The 23646-nt window shown below is 34.7% G+C and overlaps 2 protein-coding genes across 2 annotated transcripts; one reads left to right on the plus strand and one right to left on the minus strand.

Annotated features, from left to right (window-relative positions):
* Window positions 1–11213: 11213 nt before the first annotated feature.
* LOC141684811 (large ribosomal subunit protein eL19y) lies at window positions 11214–13608 on the plus strand. Its single transcript, XM_074489939.1, has 5 exons — window positions 11214–11373; window positions 12130–12252; window positions 12833–13146; window positions 13274–13329; window positions 13435–13608. The coding sequence occupies exons 1-5, from the start codon at window positions 11262–11264 to the stop codon at window positions 13457–13459; spliced, it is 630 nt and encodes a 209-aa protein (XP_074346040.1). The 5' UTR covers window positions 11214–11261; the 3' UTR covers window positions 13460–13608.
* Window positions 13609–17466: 3858 nt separating this feature from the next.
* On the minus strand, window positions 17467–22187 carry LOC141683507 (ethylene response sensor 1-like). Its single transcript, XM_074488245.1, has 6 exons — window positions 22033–22187; window positions 19916–20844; window positions 19091–19459; window positions 18735–19001; window positions 18366–18493; window positions 17467–17993 (listed from the first exon to the last, which is right to left on the minus strand). The coding sequence occupies exons 2-6, from the start codon at window positions 20819–20821 to the stop codon at window positions 17756–17758; spliced, it is 1908 nt and encodes a 635-aa protein (XP_074344346.1). The 5' UTR covers window positions 20822–20844; window positions 22033–22187; the 3' UTR covers window positions 17467–17755.
* Window positions 22188–23646: the final 1459 nt, after the last annotated feature.

The raw sequence follows: 23646 nt of genomic DNA on the forward strand, positions 1-23646 counted from the left end.
ATATGTAATCAGAACGTGTCCTCAGAATTTGTGCAATGTGACACAATGACTGTTCATCTAAAACAACATAGATCACCACATTAATTTTCATCATTCATATGGAGTGATTAGTGTGTGCATTAAGCTAAATATCAGACAAAGAGTAAAGTCTGATTCACTTCAGTCCATCTTAGAAATAAGGCATAACTAACACTTTGCTAAAGAGCTGTCATTATTCCGAAACCTACTGTTGAATGTGTTCATGCATGAGTCCACCTCAACTATTGTGTGCTAATTTTATGCATCTTTTTGAATTCCATTTTACAGTGGCTTCTCAGTGTAAGTGAGTCACGACTGCTCATCAGAATTTATGCTATTATCAGAGTATTTCTCCAGTAATCATAGAGTGTGAAAAGTTACCAAGAAAATATTTTATTTGCTTTTCTGATGCATATTACTTAATACCAGCAATGCACTTGGGTCTTCCCTTCCACATTTTTACTCTAGATCTTAAAGGAGTATCTGATTTTTAATCCTTGATTCTTTTGCTTTTTCTTTTGATAAGTGAGCTTTATCAGCACTTAGTACATTCAACAGATTTACTAGCATCAGAACTTAACAGATGAGTAGCATTATTCTAGTTTGTGACTTAGTAATAAGATAGATAAAGTAAACTCAACTAAGCTCAATTATCAGAATTTGCTTGTGTCAATAGATTTCCACAGAAATAATTACTTCTTACATGGGATCCCTTGTTTATTGAAGACTACTAGTTCAGCATCTAGCACAGTTATCCTCATAGGATTGAATAGTTACTTAAACAGACATATCACTTATCAGAGTTTAGAAACATATTTCAGACAACAGTCAGTACTTAAACACATTTGTCAATTAAGCACAGAATACACAAAGAGATTAAATTCTGTAAATACTGATCATAAAGTCTGATATAACAGAACAAAGCTAAGCAGATTTAGAGAAAGAACCTGAAACCATTCCAAGTTCATTTACCAATCTTGTAAAAGTGGTTTCACACAATGGTTTTGTGAAGATATCTGCTAGTTGTTGATCTGTTGGAACAAAGTGCAATTCCACTGTACCTTCATCCATATGTTCCCTTATGAAGTGGTACCTGATGCTGATGTGCTTTGTCATAGAGTGTTGAACTGGATTACCTGTCATAGCAATAGCACTTTGATTATCACAGTAAATAGGGATTTTGAAATATGTTAACCCATAATCCAGTAACTGATTCTTCATCCAAAGAATTTGTGCACAACAACTTCCTGCAGCAATATACTCTGCTTCTGCAGTTGATGTGGAAATTGACTTTTGTTTCTTGCTGAACCAAGAAACCAATCTGCCTCCAAGAAATTGGCAGCTTCCACTTGTGCTTTTCCTGTCAATTTTGCAACCTGCAAAATCTGCATCTGAGTAACCTATTAGTTTAAAATCTGATTCTCTGGGATACCACAATCCCAGATCAGCTGTTCCCTTAAGATACTTGAAAATTCTTTTCACAGCTGTTAAATGAGGTTCTTTTGGATCTGCTTGAAATCTTGCACAAAGACAGGTAGCATACATGATATCAGGTCTACTAGCAGTTAGATAGAGTAGAGAGCCAATCATACCTCTGTAATCAGTAATATCTACTGATTTACCAGTATCCTTATCCAGTTTTGTTGCAGTGGCCATGGGAGTGGATGCACTTGAACAATCTTGCATTCCAAATTTCTTCAGCAAGTTTCTGGTGTACTTAGTTTGACAAATAAAAGTGCCTTCTTCATTCTGCTTGACTTGAAGGCCCAGAAAATAGCTAAGTTCCCCCATCATACTCATCTGATACCTTGACTGCATCAGTTTGGCAAACTTCTTGCAAAGTCTGTCATTTGTAGACCCAAAAATGATATCATCAACATAAATCTGGACCAGAAGTAAGTCCTTTCCATGGTTGAGGTAGAACTGTGTTTTGTCTACAGTCCCTCTGTTGAATCCACTTTCCAGAAGAAACTGAGCTAAAGTCTCATACCATGCTCTGGGAGCTTGCTTAAGTCCATAAAGTGCTTTATCAAGCCTGTAGACGTAATCTGGATGTTTGGAATCTACAAAGTCTGGAGGTTGTTCAACATATACTTCCTCTTCCAATTCTCCATTGAGAAAAGCACTTTTCACATCCATTTGAAAGACAGTAAACTTCTTGTGAGAAGCATAAGCCAAAAATATCCTTATGGCTTCTAATCTAGCAACTGGTGCAAATGTTTCATCATAATCAATTCCCTCCTGTTGAGAATATCCTTTTGCAACCAGCCTTGCCTTATTCCTTGTAATTATGTCATCACTGTCAGTTTTGTTTCTGAATACCCACTTTGTACCAACAACAGATCTATTCTTTGGTCTTGGCACTAGGGTCCACACTTTGTTTCTTTCAAATTCATTTAACTCTTTCTGCATTGCTTGCACCCAATCAGCATCTTGAAGAGCTTCTTCCACTTTCTTTGGCTCAGTCTGAGAGAGAAAAGAATTGTAAAGACATTCGTTTGAAGTACCTGTTCTAGTTCTGACACCTGCATCAGGATTTCTAATTATCAAATCAGGTGTATGTGATTTAGTCCACTTCCTTGCAGATGGAAGGTTTTCTCTAGAACTGGATGCTCCCCCATGATCCATGCTGTCTTCATTTTCATTTTCTGATGCTCCCCCTGAAACTATGCTCTCTGAGTTGGATTCTTCAAAATTTAGATTTTCAACACTATCAGAACTTAGCTTATCAGAACTTGACGAATCGGAACTTGAAGAGCCAGATGTATGTTCTGATGCTTCTTGAGATGTGGTAAGATCTTGAGTATGCTCCCCCTGCATAGGTGCATCTTCCTTTGGCGTAGTCACCACAGTTTCAATAACATCAGAGTTTAATCCATCAGAGTTTACAGTATCAGGACTTAGACTGTCAGGATTTTCAGTATCAGAATTTGAGTCTTCATTTTCAAATCTCAGCTGATCATGGTCAATAAAATCTTCAAGACCAGTAATCTTCTTGTCATCAAAAGAGACATTGATATATTCCATGACCACTTTTGTTCTCAAATTATAGACTCTGAAGGCTTTTGTGGAAAGTGGATATCCAACAAATATTCCTTCATCAGCTTTTAGATCAAATACATGAAAGTATTTCAGATTTGGCTTCTTTTTCTTCACCATCTCATATGGTGTTTTTCCTTGCTTGTTAATGAGTGTTGCATTTTGAGTAAAACAAGCAGTCTGCACAGCTTCAGCCCAGAAATAGGTTGGAAGCTTTGCTTCTTCAAGCATTATACGTGCAGCTTCAATGAGAGTTCTATTCTTCCTTTCAACAACTCCATTTTGCTGTGGAGTTCCGGGAGCAGAAAATTCCTGCTTTATTCCATTGTTTTTACAGAACTCTTCCATTATCAAATTCTTGAACTCAGTGCCATTATCGCTCCTTATTATTTTCACAGAGTCTTTGACCAATTTATCCAGATGTTTGACATGATCATTCAAGATAGATGCAGTTTCACTTTTTATGTGCAAGAAATACACCCATGTGTATCTAGTGAACTCATCCACTATGACCAATGCATATTTCTTCTTTGCAATAGACATGACATTTACTGGACCAAATAGATCAGCATGTAATAGATGATAAGGCTCAAGAATTGATGATTCAGTTTTGCTCTTGAATGAAGATTTTCTTTGTTTGGCCTTCTGACAAGAATCACAAAGGCCATCAGGAGCAAATACTGACTTTGGCAGTCCTCTCACAAGATCTTTCTTGACCAGCTCATTTATATTGTGGAAATTTAAATGAGAGAGTTTCTTGTGCCAATTCCAGCTTTCTTCAATTGATGCTCTACTCATCAGACATATTGCAGAACCATCAGTACTTGTTGAAAGCTTAGCTTCATAAATGTTACCATGTCTGTATCCTTTCAGAACAACCTTGCCTTTAGATTTACTCACAACTTCACAGTATTCTTCAAAGAAATCAACATGATAACCTTTGTCACAAATTTGACTTATACTCAGCAGATTGTGTTTAAGTCCTGAGACCAAAGTTACTTCTTTAATGATGATATTATCTAGATTGATATTGTCATATCCCAATATTTTTCCAATGTTGCCATCTCCACAAGAAACACTTGGGCCAGCTTTCTCCATAAAGTCTGATAGCAGGGCTTTATTTCCAGTCATATGTCCTGAACATCCACTGTCCAGAATTAGGATATTTTTCCTGTTGCCCTGCAATCACAAAGACCATTAATTATTAGTTTTAAGGACCCAGACTTGTTTGGATCCTTTGGCCTTATCAAGTTTTTTTAACATATTTAGCATCAGAGTTTATGTTAACATTTTTCTTATCAGAACTTACACTATCAGACTTTGAATCAGAATTTACACTAGAAGGAACAATGGAAACTTTCTTCAAAGAAGGTTTTATTTGATAATAATCATAGTACAAACTATGATATTCCTTACAAGTATAAATGGAATGCCATAAACTACCACAATGAAAATAAGGATTTTGTGGTTTATATCTAACAAACTGACTCTTAACTCCTGATTTTAAAGGTAAGGAGTTTATGTTCTTATTCTTCCTGCAAAAAGAAGCCAGATGGTTAGAACTTCCACAGTTATGACACGTTTTCCTAGGAGCATCAGGAACAGGTTTATTATCATTGCTTTTATTCACACCTTCCTTTCTATTCCTATTTTTCCTAGGTGATTTAACCTTGTTTGCATTTTTAACATCTTTCAGCTTATGTTTAAGCTGCTTCTTAGTCATTAAGCCTACGTTTACTTCAGCTATCTTTTCCTGTTTTAGTTTGTCAGAAGTTAATTCCACTTTAACTTCTGATTTCACATTATCAGACTTTACAGTTACAAACTTAACAGGTTTTAACTTTGCCTTTTGCTTAACAACAGGCTTAATTTCTACAGTTCCTTTATCATTCTTATCCTCTCCATAACCTAAGCCCTCTTTCCAATTTTCACTACTTAGCAAATTTTGAGTTGTTCTGCCAGAGTTAGTCCAAGTCCTGATTATCTCTCTTTCCTTTTCTAACTCAGTTTTTAGAGATTTATTCATTTTTAGCACTTCATCCCTAACATAAAGAGCATCATCTCTATCTTTCTGAGTTTGATGGAACATAACTAACTCTTTTTCTAAGAAATCATTTCTTTTCTTAAAAGCAAGATTTTCAGAAGTTAATCTTTCACATGTTAAAGTTTGATCTCTATAACTAACAAACATGGTTTTAAGATATCTTCTCAACTCATTAATATCATCAGTATGAAAAGCATAAGTAGTCTGAGGTACCTTTGTTTCAGCAGCTTCAGAACCGCTCTCAGCACTTTCTTTATCAGCATTTGCCATCAATGCATAGTTCTCCTCACTTTCAGAGTCTGAGGTGTCTGTCCAGCTTTTCTGCTTTGTGACAAGAGCCTTGCCTTTGTCACCCTTTACCTTCTTGCAATCAGGAGATATGTGGCCTTTCTCACCACAGTTATAGCATTTGACATTGGTATAATCTCCTCTACCAGACTTTCCTCCTCTGCATTCCGATCTTCTGAAATTCTTCTTATCAGAACTTATGCCTTTCCTGGAAAACTTCTTTCCCTTCCTGAACTTCCTGTATGCAATCTTTGTGATCCCTTTCACCATAAGAGCACACAGCTTCATCATCTCCTCATCAGCATCAGTCTCAGGCAAGCTTTCAGAATCTTAGTCATCATAACTTTCAGAACTTGATGACTCAGTATCAGACTTTGTGAAAAGAGCTTTACCCTTGTCTTTCCTTGAGGTAGCTGCCTTGGGGGATTCTTCTTCAGCTTTAAGAGCAACTTTCCTTGACTTTCCTCCTTTCCTCTTGCTTCTTTGTTCCATCTCAAGTTCATGAGTCTTGAGCATTCCATAAATTTCATCAAGAGTTGTTTCATCAAGATTATAGTTGTCTCTTATTGTTGTTGCCTTCAAATCCCAGCATTCAGGAAGAGCTAACAGGAATTTAAGGTTTGAATCTTCAAGATCATACTCTTTATCAACTAATGACAAATCATTCAAAAGTTTGACAAATCTATCATATAAATCAGTCAATGATTCATCAGCCTTTGAGTCAAAGTGTTCATACTCTTGAGTGAGTATTGTCTTCATGTTCTTCTTAATTGTGTCGGTTCCCTGACACCTTATTTCCAGAGCATCCCATATCTCCTTAGCAGTCTTGCAGTTGATTACCCTGTTTGACATTACATTATCAATGTCACTATGCAGTAAGTGTCATACCTTAGCATCCTTAGCAATTGATGCTATATCTTCAGCAGTATAATCACTCTTCTCCTTTAGTACGGTCTTTGCTGCTTCACCTGCAATTGCAACAGCAAGCTTGGTTGGTTTGGGAGGCCCTTCCTTGATTCCATCAAGATATTCTGGATCTGTTGCTTCCAGGAACATGGTCATCCTCACCTTCCATATGGGATATTCAGATGGTCTCAGTATGGGAACTCTGATGGTCTCATACCGACTCTGAATTTGTGTCTTTGGTGGTTCTTCAGTTTTGGTAGGCTTAGTTGGAGTTTCTGTGTCAGACATGATTGCGTTTGGATCTTTAATTGTATGTGTGTTAACAGATAAGCTCTGATACCACTTGTTAGGTCACACATACTGTAGAGGGGGTGAATACAGTGTAAAATACAATCAAATCGAACTTTTAATATTTCAAGTAACAGAAAACAAACTTTATTGAAACAATAAACTATGTTACAGTATAGAACTGTTACCTCTCAGTGATGAACAAATATCACGAGAGCTGCTAGGGTTACAATGAATAATCTTCTCAAATATAATAACACTTATAGTGTAAACCCTATGTCTATGTTTATATACTACACAGTTACAAGATAATCGCTAATTGATATGGAATATAATTCTGCTTCCTAAAATATATCAATCAGATATCTTTTCTTCCAAGTATTCTATTCTTCATAGAATTCCTTCTTCATGCATATCTCTTCTTATGTTTATCTCGATCTTCTTTCCTTTAATCAGCTACTGTCCTTATCTGAACGTCCTTCAGCACTTAAGTTCTGATATCCATCTTCTGATGATTATCTCCTGATAATATACGTACTGATATCCTTAAGTCCTGACTTCCATTTTAAGTACTGATTCCCAGTTAAGTACTGATTTGTCCTGTTAAGTAAAATCTGAAAAACTAAACATAAATCATATTAGCCATGACATTATCAAATATATCTAACATTAAGTTCTGACTTCAGTATAAGTACCGATTTCCAGTTAAGTCCTGATTTATCCTGTTAGTTAAGATCTGAAAACTAAACACAAATCATTATTAGACATGACATCACAAATATATCTAACCGAGTTCCTTATCATTTCAAATTGGTGCTAGTCCTAGTGTAAAGCTATCTCCGCGATTGTTGTCAATATGTAATACAAAATTTCCAGTAAGAGAGGTGTTCAGTTTCAAGTGTTCAAGATGTTTTGAAGTTGTTTTTCAGTACAAAAATGAATAATATTGCACAAAAACAATGCAGTTAATATGCAAAAAATAATTAGTACCGCTACTCGCGGGCCTCTCATTTGATACTTCAGGGTTCACATTTTGTGACCTAGCTGCTGATTGAATCGAGATCCCATCACTAATTTTGATGTTTGCATCATCGAAGTTTCTATAGAGACGCTTATACCCTGACTTAAATTATACTCGCGATTAATAATAATTTGACATAGTACAATTGTACTCGATTATTGCAAACACGGTACCGTTCTTTTGTGTAGACGGGGATATTGATCCAAGAGAACTTCATTTCCGAACTTGAAAATGTAACAATAAAATTAGGTTCTAGGATGCTTAAAGTTTAGAAGGCCTTAACAATTGGTATGTGGTGAAATATTAAACATAAATTTTATCGATAAAAGGATAAGGAAGTTTCCTTATAATTAAAATTCATTATTTTTATGCATTTTCGGCCATATGAGTAATGTCCATATTTACAGCCAGAGCTAATAGAAACAATGTAGTATAAGTTGTAATATGAGAGGAGAGTAGAATATAGGCTAACCTGATCGATCGATATGTTCATCAACTCCTACTTATACAGGTCCTTATTTTTCGACGTAATCTCATGTTGCCCGTTCAGGTTTTAACCAGAAAGACCAGGATTTTATGGAAAGAATAAAGATCAATAAAATAAATATAGGCATCATGACAAACTTGCCATCCTATGTGAGAAAAAGTCACAAAATTAATAGATTATAACAATCACCTCAAGCATAACAAAGAATGGAGCCAATAAAAAGGCTAGCAAAAGATTATCTAAAAGAGTCGGTTCCCATCTCTGCAAAGGATATAAACTTACTTAAGTACTGATACATTACAATAAACTAATTGGTTTCATTCTTAAGGTAGATGAACACATTTATTTGTTTCAATGTAAAACAAATGTTTAGAGTTATCAATAATGCTGCAAACCTGAATTTTGTTGTATGTGTGTAGATTCTCTGAACTCTGATTTGTTGCTTCGAAAGCGCTTGTTTGGATTAACAGATAATCGTGTGTTTTGAGAACCTAGAGAAAATGCTAACAAAGGTTTTTATAATACTTAAAACATTAACGTATAGAGTTTTTTTCTATTTTTTATGAGAATTTGTATCATATAATAATAAGTAGTTGTAACTTACTTCGATAATGTTTTGTAGAAGGTATGTTCAGATCCATTACGATAAATGGGGATGCATTTTTTGTTGCTTCAAATAAAGGTCATTTTATTAGATTAAAAACAAAATTATGAGTCATGAACACTGATGCATAATTCGTTATGAGAGAACATAGTTAAGAATATTATACATTTAACCCTTGTCATCTATCATATTAACCCTAGTCAAAACAGACAAACGTAAACATAATTAATATGATAAATTGCAGATTGTGTTAATCGATTAATGGCTGTGATGACTACCTGTGTTTAAACAATGGTAGAGATAGATGTACATGCAAAGGGTTGTACTTCAGACCTAACAAAAAATAAAGCCATATTAATAGAATGAACGTTGTTCTGTCTGAGAATGAACGATGAATTACTCAACAGTAACACGATTTAACCTTGTTGATTTGTGGACGTGTTCTCAATCATTGAAAGCAATAATGAAAAGAGAAAGTGTGAAGTAAATACGTACCGCTTATCCAGATTAACAACAAGATCTACAATAATTTTGATATAACAAATCGATACCTATAGTTTGTTTAAGTCATGATATTCAAATTGTCCGCTTGAAAAACTGGAAGAGAAGCAAAACAAAAAAAAAAACAAAATTACAATCAATGCACCAGGGATAAGGCATGGATGTAGTGATTTACATGTATGTCTCGAAAAATAGTTGATTTGAAAATCAGATTGATGTGAAGATTAGTCTCGGGCAGTTCACATCAGTTACAATTAGGGGTGAGCATAAAAATCGAAAACCGGATTATCCGAATTTCCGATTAAAAAAATTCGATAATTAGGATATCCGATCCGAATAATTCGGACTAGATATCCGATCCGGTTTTTTTGTATAGATTCGGATCCGGATCCGGATCATAATTTTTCATAAAACCGGATATCCGGATATCTTCCGGTTTTTACTTTTTTTAATAAAAATCAAATTATATATATAAATACATGATAAATTATATTTATTTTAGATTTTTTTAAAAAAAAATATTTAGCGACATTATGACGGTTTCTCTCTGGGACTTTCAAATTTCAGCTTAATATCTAATTTACTCATCATTCTCTCGTTAATATCTTCAACAAATTTGATATAAGTGTGTAATATCAATATTAACAAGTTTATATTGATCATGCTTGCAAATTTAACATAAGTGATAGTAAGAAATAATAATTTATGTTTGACGAGTATTCTAAAAAATAAATATGAACAAATTTAATATAAGGGTGCAATAAGAAATATGTTTATATTGATCATGTTCGCTAATTTACAATCAATATTTATATTAAATTAATTTACGTGTCACCATTTTTCCCAACTAATAATATGATCACAAAAGTATAGTTTCATGCATCATTAGTTTCAGAACTAGAACTCGAATGTGTATTACTTATCACGTAAATCATATTTTTTTAAAAAAAATGGAAGTTTTAAATGCATCCGGATAATCCGATTTCCGGTCCGGTTTAATCGGATATCAGAATATATGGATATCAGGTTAAATAGGATCCGGATACGGAATGTAATTTTAGCGATCTGAAAAATCGGATATCCGATTTTAGTTTTAAAACCGGACCGGATATCCGATTTTGCTCACCCCTAGTTACAATTACGTGAATCAGTTGAATATACGAAAGAGAAACTAAATTGCTGGGTCGAACTGATTTAAGTGGATAGTCCAAGTTTTTAGCGTAAAATGAGTGTATACTTGAGATTGTGGGTTGACCCATATTGAAATGGATGATCCATGTCATTAACGTAGAATTACCAAAAAGGGTATGCAGTGTAATATGTTTATAAAAAAGGAAGGGTAGAAGGAGTAATTTTGAAAAGCCAGTACTAGTACAAATTATAAATATATAGATATAAAAAATAGATATAACTAAACATTTAATTATATATATTAGAGCCAAAAAATCACATTGATAGAAAATAAATTAAAGATAAAAAAGGTATATAAACTTTTAAAGATAAAAAATTAACTACAAATTATTTTGAATATCAATAAAAAGTATCAATTTTTTTATGAAGTAAATATACACCATATTTTAGAAATATAATTTAAAGAGATATAATAATTAAATATAGAAATTGAATCATTATGTAACTTCAAAAATCACGGTCTCACCAGGTAACTAAGTTCCCCCGTTTTGTTGCAACTCATTATATCTTGGAAGTGTTTTTGTTGCAACTCTTTATACCTTGGAAGTGTGGGTTCCCTCATTTATATTGAACCAAACGCTGTAATTTACCTTAAATTTCCAGGAAGTTAGAGTTAATGAGCTGGGTCACGGGCAACCGAACGAGGCCTAAAAATAAAAGATGGTTGTAGCTTATATGGGCTACTAGCAATCAGGGATAGCTATGCATTTGAATTGGAAGCCATTTCATTTTATTAAGACCATACGAAAGCCCAAAATGAAAATTAAACCCTAGGCCCAAAAAAGAATAAGAAAGCGAAATATAAAGCGAAACCCTAGCCTCTCTATCATCTTGTTCACAGTTTGTTAGCGCAGCTGCGGAGAAGAACAGAAGGATGGTGTCGCTCAAATTGCAGAAGCGTCTTGCTTCCAGCGTTCTCAAGTGCGGAAAGGGAAAGGTTTGGCTCGATCCAAATGAAAGCAATGAGATCTCCATGGCTAATTCTCGTAAGCCTCTCTCTCTCTCTCTCCCCCCTCTCTCTCTCCCTCCTTCTCTCTCTCTATCTCCCTCTCTCTCTCTCCCCCTCTCTCTCTCCCTCCTCTCTCTCCCTCTCTCCTCTCTCTCCCTCTCTCTCTCTCTCCCCCTCTATCTCTCTCACTCTCTCCCAGGGTCTCTCTCCTTGTTTAATTCAATTTTATCGTGCTTTTTTCTTATGTTCCATTCCTTATAGTTCTTTATACAATTTGTTGTGTTTGCTTTAATGTGATTTGATTGTGCCATTTTGGCTGTGTATGTATGTGATAATCGTATATATATGTTGTATATGTATGCTAAAGATCTGTACGAAGTCTGGGATTAATTCATTCATTAACAGTTATGTAATGATTATCCCACTCTACACTATAAAATTGTGTGTTGATTGTTTAACAATATGTTTGCTATTTACGTTACGTATCATTTTATGTGTAAAGATATATTGTTCACTGATTAATTGCTATGTCGTTAGAAAATACAAAATGAAGTATTTCTTAGTTTTATTATAAAACAGTATTACTGGCTATTGCACTGCTTCTACGGATAGTAATGAAGATAAACTATTTTGTTAAATAAAAGTGTTGCTCTGTGAGTATGAATTGGTTAATCTGGTAACTTAGTTTTGGTCTAGGATTTATTTGTGAACATTATTGTTTCAGTCAATAAGGTTGTCATATGATATACAAAAATGCCAGGGTTGATTTTTTTTGTTTCTTTTGTGTGAGCAGGCCAGAACATCCGCAAGCTAGTGAAGGATGGTTTTATCATTAGGAAACCGACCAAGATTCACTCTCGCTCCCGTGCACGTAGGATGAAGGAAGCAAAGAGGAAGGGCCGTCATGCTGGATATGGTATGCTTTAATTTATTTTGGACTTGCAAAACATGTTTTTTAATTTTTTTGAAGCATTAAATAGAAAATTAAATTACTGTAATAAGATAGTAATTTATGCAAGGAGGCAACAAATTATATCACATTTATGAAAACATTAGTGTGGTACAATTGGAATTTATGTTTTATAATATTTATATGACTTAATAGGGAACAAGAAATTGCACAAGTTGTAGGTAGTGTCTTTTGAAGCATCTAGTTTATGCCAGAATCTGATTTTTAAATTTCTTTATTCATCGCAAGTAAAATCTTTTTGAGTTTGAAAATTGCTAGGTAGACAATAACGATTTCACACTGGATCCCAATGCATTGTTTGGCTCCAGTTATTTGGGAACAAAATTTGTTACCCTAGCTTCTATTTTAGTGTTCAATGCATATTGCATTAGATGTAAAATAAATTTCCATTACTGGTTAGAATGTTCTTTTATATATCCCTTAGTTTTCAGAACATCAGCATTCTGTTTTCTATGGGTTTGAAAACTTGGGGGAATTATAAATACTTTGTTTGATTAACTTTTTCATTCTCTTATACTAACTATAGGTAAGCGAAGGGGAACCAGGGAAGCTAGGTTGCCCACAAAAGTTCTATGGATGCGCAGGATGAGAGTGCTCAGGCGCCTTCTCCGCAAGTACCGTGAAGCAAAGAAGATTGATAAACACATGTACCATGATATGTACATGAAAGTCAAGGGTAATGTCTACAAGAATAAGAGGGTGCTGATGGAAAGTATCCACAAATCTAAGGCTGAGAAGGCTCGTGAAAAGACGCTGTCTGACCAGTTTGAGGCCAAGAGAGCAAAGAACAAGGCAAGCAGGGAAAGGAAGCATGCCAGGAGGGAGGAACGCCTTGCCCAGGTAATGAAATGATTCTCCAACCACTATTTTGAACATTAAATGCTGCATCCATGGAATAGCTTTTGTAGGTCCTAAATAAAACCTACAGGTAGGAATTTCAGTATGTTAATTTTTTGTTTATGTACAGGGGCCCGGAGAGAAAGCACCACAAGAGCCTGCAGCAGCTGCTCCAGCTCAAACTCAGTAAGTATTACATTGTATTTTTATTGTTGAAAGGATAATGATTTGGTGTTGTATTTTACGTGGGAGTGTATGTAAGATTCTAAACCAACTTTGGTTTATTTTCAGGCCATCCAAGAAATCAAAGAAGTAAGGAAATATCTTGAAGGGGAATTCAGTATCAGTACTTGTTTAGCTAGTGTTTTTGACCAGCATGGTTTTATGTTTTTGTTTTTTCATGTTTAAAATGTTGGTTATATTGAGATGGAATCTGAATTATAATTCTAATACTCTGTTTGTGACTGTTTTTAACTTCTCTTATATTGTCTACCTTCAAATCTTGTTTATTTAATTATGTGGGCTGTTATAGTGTTGAAAATTGCTAAACACATACTGATAAGTGTCTAATCATTCTGGCTGGATTTATACAATAAAAAGTGGAAACACATTTTAGAGATAAAAGGCCTGTTTGCATTTGCTGTAAGTAGTGTAGTATCTTCTTCATTTCTAGTGATGTGTTTGGTGGAAATTTAATTTTTTCTTGCATTTGGCACATCTTAAATCGTAATTGGGAGCATTTTTACAGATTTTAATCTCCTAGTTAACAATTTCAATCTTGTGGATAGATAAGCATGTTTTTCTCCCATACACTTGCAAAATATAGATAAAATAAAAATGTGATCTGGAAATTGTACAAGCCCCCTTATTTTGTGAATGTAAGATTTAGGAAATGATAAAACCAGGTTTATACGCACAAATGAATATATTTTAAAAAAGAGAAAATTGCAGTTTGTACCCTCTTATTTCGTTGTAAAAACAAATGTGTATCAGTATTTTTCGTAATTCAGGTTGCACCCCTCAACTTCGACCTATCATTTCAGTACACATCCTTCCCGTCAAATCGAGGAGTTAACGTCAAATGTTCCCTGGGAATTATTTGTTATAACGGTTATATTGTGTATATAACCTCCTCCTCTTCTTCTTTGCACACACACCAACATCAAATACACAAACGACTCTCTCAGATTCAAGTTATGGGCGATTTTTGTTATTGCGGAAAAATGGTTGTACTGCAAACAGCATGGACAAACACAAATGCTTCCTCATTAACAGCTTGGGCCTTCTTCACACCACTTCCTCCAACATCTTTCCCATTTACAATTTCATTCAAACCACTTCCACCAACATCTTTATTCATACCACATTCACCAATATCAGTAATAGGGTATTCACTATCGATAATTTTCTTACCTTTGTCAACTCCTTTAACTGCACCTTTGTCATCTTCTTTAACTTCCTCATCATCCAACACCACAGGTGTATCCTCTGTGTTTTTGAACAATCCCTGCAAACAATCATTTACATTAATCAGATAAGCAGCCACATATCACTACAGAGAATACGCAAAGTTGCTAAAATTGCTTACTCTTAGCATTGAGTATCTCCCCCTTTTTATTGCTCTATACGGAGGATTTGGCGGAGGTACTTTCTTTTTTTTCTTTTTCGGTTGTTCTTTGACAGGTACCATTATCTACTTCCTCAATCATAGAAATCAACCTTTTATCCTTTTCTTCTTCCTCATATTGGGTCACTGAGAAGTCACACCAGTCACTATGTTCAGCCTGTTCCTTAGGTGTTGTATACAAAACTTGCAATTTTGTGTAGTCACATAGCTCACTAAGCATCATGACATTCTCATCACTATCAATTGGGAACAAACCATGTGGAAGTCCGGTGCTAGGAAGCAACAACCATAAAAAAATGTCTTCTAATGTAACCCCCAACCCAGTGAGCATGGCATCATATTCAACTAAATTCATTCCCTTTTTGGAACACATGTCAAAGAAATCTATTTTACCTCCAACATAATCTGTCTTAGTTTCATCAAAATCCCCGGAATGATATACTTTAATTGAAAAGTGTTCATAATCAACCGCTGTAATAGAAATATAATATACATACACTCATAAAAAATACACGAACAAACATTTTGGGACCACATCAATAAACAATTGCAATAAAAATCGGAGACTACTAAAACATGCATGCAGACAATAAACACAAAAACAACATCAATACGTAAACATATAAACAACACTAAAATCACAGATCAGAAAAACTTACAATCATAATTGGGGCATTCTTGATCGGGGCCTTTGTTAACACCATCGGGAGGGTCCGGGCCAATATCAGCACCGTCTTGAACTCGTAATCGACCTCTAACCATCTCAACTGCTATGTAACTAGATTAATTTCTCATTTTTTCCGTTCAATTTTAGGGTTTTTTAGGTGTTTAATTGAGAGGATTCATAATCTAGGGATTTAGTAAGTGAAGCGAGGGTAATGTACAGTTCTAAACCCTCCCCCTTCTTTTACATGTGGAAATGACTAAATTGTCCCCAATATTTAACGGTAACGGACGGAGTTAACGGGTGTTCAGGATAAGGGGTGCTTACTGATATCAACTGTTGAAATAAAGGGGTGCAACCTGAATTACGAAAAGTACTGATACATATTTGTTTTTACAACAAAATAAAAGGGTACAAATTGCAATTTTCTCTTTAAAAAATAGCTCACTATTCTGATAGAAGAATGAATCAGGCTTTAAATGAGGTAGTATGCACTATGCAGCGTCAAGCAGTTGCTCTTTGTTGATCCGAGAAGTGTTTTTGTTGGAACTGGGTTGAAATGCACTGTGGCACTGGATTCAGGGGTTGCTTGTTGCTATAAGCGAACAAGAAGAAAAGGTTATTTATACGGATACTGACATGACCTTATATCGGATAATGGAGATGCTCTAAACATTCCTCAAGTTTTCCATAAGTTGTGTATCTACGTTCCAACACAAATAACCGGGAAGTCACAGTTCCATGAAATTGTGGGTAGGTATCAAATGCGGGTATGTCACACTTCTATTGATGGTGCCTGCATCTTTTCAAACTCGCTCAATATAAATTGAATTCTACTTTAAAAATCTGCATCGTTTTGGTGACGCCGACACTTACACGGATTTATTTCTAACATAAAAGGCTTCTTTAGCATAAATTTCATTTATGACTTGTAAGAGTAGGGCTGAGCATTCGGTCGGTTCGGTAACCGAACCGAATAGACCGAAAAACCGAATTACCATTTTTTCTTGGACCGAACCGAACCGAAATTGTAATATGGACCGGACCAAACCGAACCGAAATAATTCGGTTCGGTCCGGTTTTGGACCGCACGAACCGAATTTTAAAAAAAAATAAGGTTTTATTGAAATTTTAAACCAAAAATTATAAAATCTAAAATATAATTAAAGTAAGGTGATTTATAGAGTACTAAGAGTGTATAAATACAATTAAAAATTAAAAATTATGATTACAATTATTAAGATATATATAAAATATATATAATATAAAATTATAGTATTTATAATTTGGTCTATTCGGTTTATTCGGTCCGGATCGAAATATTTTTTAAAAGAACCGGACCGAACCGAATTTTATTTCGGTCAGGACCGAACCGAACCGAATTAGCACGGTTCGATTTTTCGGTTTCAGTTCGGTTTTGCTCACCCCGATGTAAGAGCATCCCCAACATCTGTGAGCCCTTAGCAAAAAGTTTCAGCTGGCAATTGAACAGTAGCAAATATAGCCAACTTCATCAAATACGGCGCCTCCAACACACTGCTCCCCTTGGCTAAAAATATAGCCATCAACCAATGATCGGCTATATTTGCTGAAGCCTTACAGATCTATAAGGAGCTCCACGTCATTTTTGGCACACTTACCTACCCAGATTGATTCATGCTGGTTTATATTTTCTTGCAAGCAAATATCTGGATCTTGTTTCTTCTATATTTTTTATTTCAAATTAATAATTTCATTTGTGATTAAATGTGTATAAAAATGTCACCGCATTATAAAATTTGTTAGCATCAATATTAATGTCTTCAAATTTAATAAAATTTTAATTAATATTTTTAAAAATATTTAATTACAATTTCAGATCAATTAGCATGAATATAATTTATTATAATTTAAATTTATTGAAAAAGCATTGCTCAAAATTAAAATTATTTAAAATTTTAAAATATAGCCAACCATATATAGCCAACAACACACTAAGATTCAGTAATGAGTTGGAGATACCTTTGGAACTAATCTTGCGATTCATTTCTACTTGCAGAATATGATTAAATTTTAAAAATTGACATGAAACTAGATCATGGACAAATTTGGGGATACTAAGTAGCTTATTGATTGAAAAATGCATGTATCTTGGAGGGGGTATGTCACGAATATATGCATACCATTGTGCATGTTAGTCAGGCGTGTGAAGTCGTGATAAAACCGTAGTCTTATAACAACAGCATGGCTGCTAAATTCAATGATAATCATCACTCAATGGTCGAAACTGGGCCCGGAAACTTAAACCTACATTATCTGTTTCCCACAGCACCAGCTGTGACCTAAAAGCTTCTCTGGTTCCGTGGAACGTAAGTAGCTATATAATCATCTCTTGTAAAAAGTCTATGTCCGATAAGATCGCCGCTGCCTCTGTGAGCTCTACCTTGCATCACTGATTGTTGGATAGTTGGTTCACTTGCGTTTTTACATAGTCCAAGTCTCACAATAAATGCAACTTTGCTACCTTTGCCTAGGCCCTCGCTCTCAATCCAAATGTGACCTCCCATGAGATTCACAAACCTAGAATACAATGGCAGAATGAGAGGAATACTTAGACAACTATTGAAGCAATTTTTTATGAACAAGAGGTTGTATTGAAACAAATTCACCAATCAACTCCTTTTCTATGTTTGTTTAAATCTTTGTTTTAGTAAAAATCAACTCCCATGTTTAAATTTTTTTCTTTTAAGGATTAAAAAATGCTTGTAGATCTTGGGGATTAATTATAAAATAGTCTGATGCCATACCGTGACCAGAAAAATCACGGGAATATGGGATTAGTTTTTTTTTGTAAAAAGACAATAGATCCAAGGTAACAGCGATAGGACTACATTGCATGGGTTATAATCCTAAGACTATAATCACCCTAAACAAACATGGCCTAACTCTTACCTTCTGCAAATGGCAAGTCCAAGTCCGGTGCCTGTATTGCTTCGAGCTGAAGAATTTTCAGACTCTAAAAATTTGGTGAAAAGGAGCGGAAGTTCTTGAGCAGTGATTCCACAACCGGAATCCTTCACCTGCAGATTCAGAAAGATATAAAATGGATTGTCAAATAATATGAGGCATCTACGAGGGGAAAATAAATCTGATCACGTAATATACGCTGAGGAGTAACGAAATATTGAAAATTGACATGCATCTAATTTACGGCATCTCCTGTTTTTTGCTAGATCTTTCTAACCAGGGTAAGTGAAGAGGGCATTTCCCATTGCGTTAACATATAGTAACAAAAAAATAGTAGGACATAATATTCCTGACCTGCACTAGTAAGTAGAAGTGACTATCACTTGACACAGGACAGAATTCTGGATTCGCCAAGTATTTATAATACTCCGGCTTTGCAATAGAAGCTTCCACTGAAATATATCCTTCCTTAGTGAACTTCACAGCATTTCCCACGACATTCAAAATAGTTTGCATGAGCCATTTATCATCACCAACAGCATGGACAGGTAAATCCATACCCAATGTCAAGTTTGTTGACAAGTTCTTTACTGAAGCAACAGGATTTATAAGGTTCATGCTCTACACACAAATGAAATATTGTTAATTGGATCATGAAGGCATATAGTTGTGATATCTATTCACCTAAGTATAACTGTTTTAAGTTTTACCTCTCTAAATATGTCATGCAGATTAAAAAATTTATTATCTAATTCTAGGCTGCCATCTTCAAGTCTAGAGAGATCCAGAACATCATTTATGAGTGCCGCCAGGAGATTTCCGCTCTTCAGTACAGTCTCTATCATCATTCTTTGATCTGGGGTTAATTCTGTTTCAAGTAGAAGCGAAGATAAGGTGATAACTGCATGCATAGGTGTCCCCATCTCATGGTTCATCACAGCAAGAAAATCATTGCGAGCACGAATAGCCATCTCTGCCTCTTGGCGAGCTAAATCCAGAGCAACATTCTGCTCCATGAGCTGATCACGTGCCCGCATAGATTCTTCCAGAATTGCAGCATGTGAAAGAGCGACAGCGACCTGTGAAAAGCGTACGACAGATTGAGCACAAGTATTAACATAGAATCACAGTTGTTTACTGTGGATAACCATATGTGCTTTTTTCCTTCTTTTTATTGTAACTATAAAGATTACCTTATGTGATGAGATGTGAAATCATAGCTTAATCTAATTGTAGAAAGTTCTATGGTTATTTACAATATTCGGACCAGATAATCGACAATGCATATCCAAGTCAGAAAAGAACACAACAAGGACAGGTTTGAATTTTTAAAAAAAATGAGGAAAATAAATTGCTTATTCACATGTGTTTGTGTAGAGTTATATTTAAGTATTTGATAGTATCTATTAGCCATTAATGTCCTCTTGGGCTGTAAGGTAGCCTATATAAGGATCAATGCTGAAGAGAGGGAGCATTTTTCTCAAGTACCTTTGCTTCCCATGAAAAAAAAGAAAAATGAAAAGTTGGACACATACCTGATCAGCAACCACTTCTACGAGTTCTAATTCATGGTCACGCCACTTTCTTACTCCGTTCAGAGGAAGAATCAAGACCATCACAGCATAACGCTTTGCAGGCATTTCAGGCCAATCGTTAACTTCAAAATCTGAAAGATGTAATAGAGGTACACGAACAGCAACAACCTCGGGTGGAACGTATGTTCCGACATGTGTTTTGATCCCTACCAATGCGCATGTATGTGGGATTCGTATTGCATCAGCACTATTGAAGACTTCATTTACGATTGGAAGATTAATTGGAAGAGTCGAGCCAAATGGAATCAGATTGTTTAGGGAGTAAGAAAGTTGTAAACTTGAACCCCTTTCTGATGGCATCCACAGCGCACATTCCTCAAGATCTAGAGTCCTGCCTAGCTCAACAAGGGTAGTCTTTAGTATAGTGTTTCTGTCAAGAGTGCTTCTAATCTCATGCGTTAGCATTCTGACATGTCTTCCGGTTTCTTCTTGCTTAATGATTAGACCCCTCTCCCAGTCAAGCGCTTCAGCCTTCTTCCTCAAAAACATTTCACGCTTTTTGACACTTAACAAATCGGGGATAATGTGCACAAGCGTCAAAGCTGTTACGCATGACACGAAAGCGGTAGACATTTTTGCCACAGTCATCACTATCACTACAGTTTTAGAATGCATTGAATATGTCCACAAACTTATAAAATGGGTTGCTCCACACAATACAATGAAGGCGCCAAACAACACTAGAACCCATCTATATGGAAAGAATGCTGCTTTCTGGACAAAATAAATAAGCTCCAAGGGGATAGAAAAATATGCAAAGGAAATAAAGAAGTCTGAAATATACTGATATTTTACTAGAAGGTCATCTGCAGGCCACTGAGTCTCAAAGCAGTCACAAGACTCCATTTCCCAGCAACACCCAAATGAAGCTGCATAAAATGAATATCAGGGGTGTGTTATACAAAATTTTCAGTTCATAAAGAAGATAATAATCTTCTGTTAAATTGTGAAATCTTCTAAAACTAAAACTAAAGAATTTTGTTAAATTTTAAGATTAAACACATGTTGACACAACCAAAGCAATTTGACTTTAAGATGAAATTATACTCATGGACAACAACTTAGCCATTTAAAGTCCCTATAACCTTCTAAAGATAAATTGGACCAAAAAACAAACAAAAATAGCAATCGCCCAACTTAAAACATCACAATTTTTAACACAAACAAAAGGTATATACAAGAGTTTGATCTCAAGCAAATTTTCTATTACTTCATGACAATAACGATCTCATTGTGCCCATTTCTACAAAACAATTTACTTAGAGATATATTTCATGCCAAAACTTAAAATTTAAAATTATGGGTCAAAGTCATGGACTCATGGTATGCCCATGACTGCAGTATGAGAACAACGACAGAACATGATGCATCTTATTTACACTCGCAGAGATCAATAACTCTTCTGACTTGTCTCACAAATACTGGAGCTAATAATATTCAACCAAGCAACAAACCTCTCAATTGCAGGAAAAAAATCAGGATGCACATTAAATAAATTTTCATATTTCAGATTTTAAAAAATTATAGTCTCAAGATTTTGTCAAGATAAAGTTCAAAGATATAATCAAACAAACCAAATTAATCAAATTCTTTGATTTGATGCACAAGTGCAAACACATCAATTGTAAATACATTTAAAAAAAATAGTGTGTGTGTGTGTGTTTGTGTGTGTTTCTGCTTACCTTAAATAATCACATTACTGCCTTAAAATTAAAATATCCCCATAAAGTTTTGCAATAGCATCACTGAATCTTGTAACACATACTAAGTGAAATTATAAACATCAAAGCACCATTTTTTATGAAATGGCAATCAAAGAATCACAGTGAAACTCTCACAGATTGCAAAGAAAACTTTAAACACTAAAAAAGTAGAAATCTTGAAACTGATAGAATAAACAAGAAACAACAAGGAACATTAATTTTAAATTTCTAATAATTTAATAGCATAAATTTAGGTGGGTTTGGGGGGGCAGATAATCTGAAAAGATAATTAAAATAATAAAAAACAAGAAATTTGAACAAATAAAGACAAAAGAGAGAAGGATTTGCACTTACCTCAATAAGAAATGATGTTTAGTTTAATCTGTTTTTTTTGCATTTGTTTAAGACTTCATCTCTCTCTCTCGCTGGATGATGTACTTGCAAAGAGAGATTAAAAAGAAGAGAAATATGTGCAATGGAGTAAAGTGGAGGGAAGCAAAGTGAAGAAAATATATAAAGAAACTTCACGGACAATAAAGAGAAAGGAGTCGCACGTGTGATGTGAGATTAACGCATCTTGTCCCAACGCTCTCCCTCCTATTGTTTTTAACATTTCTTATTTTCCGGTAAAATTAATATTATTTTAATTATGAAAAATTATATATATATATATTAATTCTTTATTGAATATATATATATAATATAATTTAGATTAATAAAAAATTCTATTTTCTCTTAACATAACTCAATTATTTGTTATAATTTAGGAAAATCAAACGTGTACCTTAATTTTTATTAGATTCTTTGTGCTCTAGTATTTTTTGACAAAGAAGAAAAGATAAGAAAAAAATAGAAGAAAAAAAATATTCTCGTGGGGTCAGAGTTTGTGTTAAGATAGGAAAGAAGGTAATAAAAAAATGAGCATGTCGAAAAGTTTTGGAGGATTTTTTCAAATTCTCATTTAAAAAAAATAAAGAATTTTTTTTGCCTAGATCATTTCTTTGTCTCTATAAAAACTTGGTAAAATATTTACGGAAGAAAATTTTGAAATTACCGACCCCTCCTCGTCTCTCCTTTTTTAAACTCTAAAGCACAGTAAACGATTACAATAAAATGGGCTTGCTAGTAAAGAAGCCATGGAAACAATAAAAATGCTGTTAAAAAAAGAGTCAAGTAGTTGAGGATTTTGCTGGAGAGTTCGGTGGCCAACAGATTTGTTGTACAATAAACAGCTGTGGGCGCTATTTTCTGTCATTGTAGCCGTGATCGGACTTATTTTATCCTAACTTTAAAAAAATTTGAATTTCTACTCGTTTCAAGTCCACTGTTGATAGGGATAAATAAATTATGATTGTATAATTAAATACTGCATTAATTGTACAAGTTGTGGGCTGTTAGGCCCAATAAAAAGATATATGATACTCAGACCAGAAAGGTTAAGCCTGATGGACCAGATCAGGTCTGATAGAATAAAAAAGGCCCAAAAGCCCTAATTATTAATTAATTTCGTAATTAATTAATAAGGGAAAAATCAGCTATTGAGAAGAGTCCCGATAAGGATATAAATCCTTATAGATTAGCCTCAAGGGGACCTAAAAGGATAAGGAATCAGCTTCCTACTTCCTAGGACTCCTAACTCTATCCTAATTCAGAGGCTTGTCCACCAAATCTCCTATACCAAGTCCAATTCAAGGACTCCCACATCTATATAAGGGGCCTCACCCCACAAATCAGAACTACGTTTTTTGGCTTGATTCTCTAATTCACAGAGATACGTAGGCATCTCGTAAAGGCAGAATTAAGCTACGATACACGAGAGCAACCATTAAAGGCCTTGAGCTCCCGAATCTTAGTAATAAATACAGCAAATAATAACCTTAGCTTTTTATCCATAACAATTGGCGCCGTCTGTGGGAAGCACAACAACAACCATGGCGAGAACACGGAGAACAATTGGAGCTCTAGAGG

The sequence above is a fragment of the Apium graveolens genome, chromosome 9, assembly GCF_009905375.1.
Source record: "Apium graveolens cultivar Ventura chromosome 9, ASM990537v1, whole genome shotgun sequence".
NCBI lineage: Eukaryota > Viridiplantae > Streptophyta > Magnoliopsida > Apiales > Apiaceae > Apium > Apium graveolens.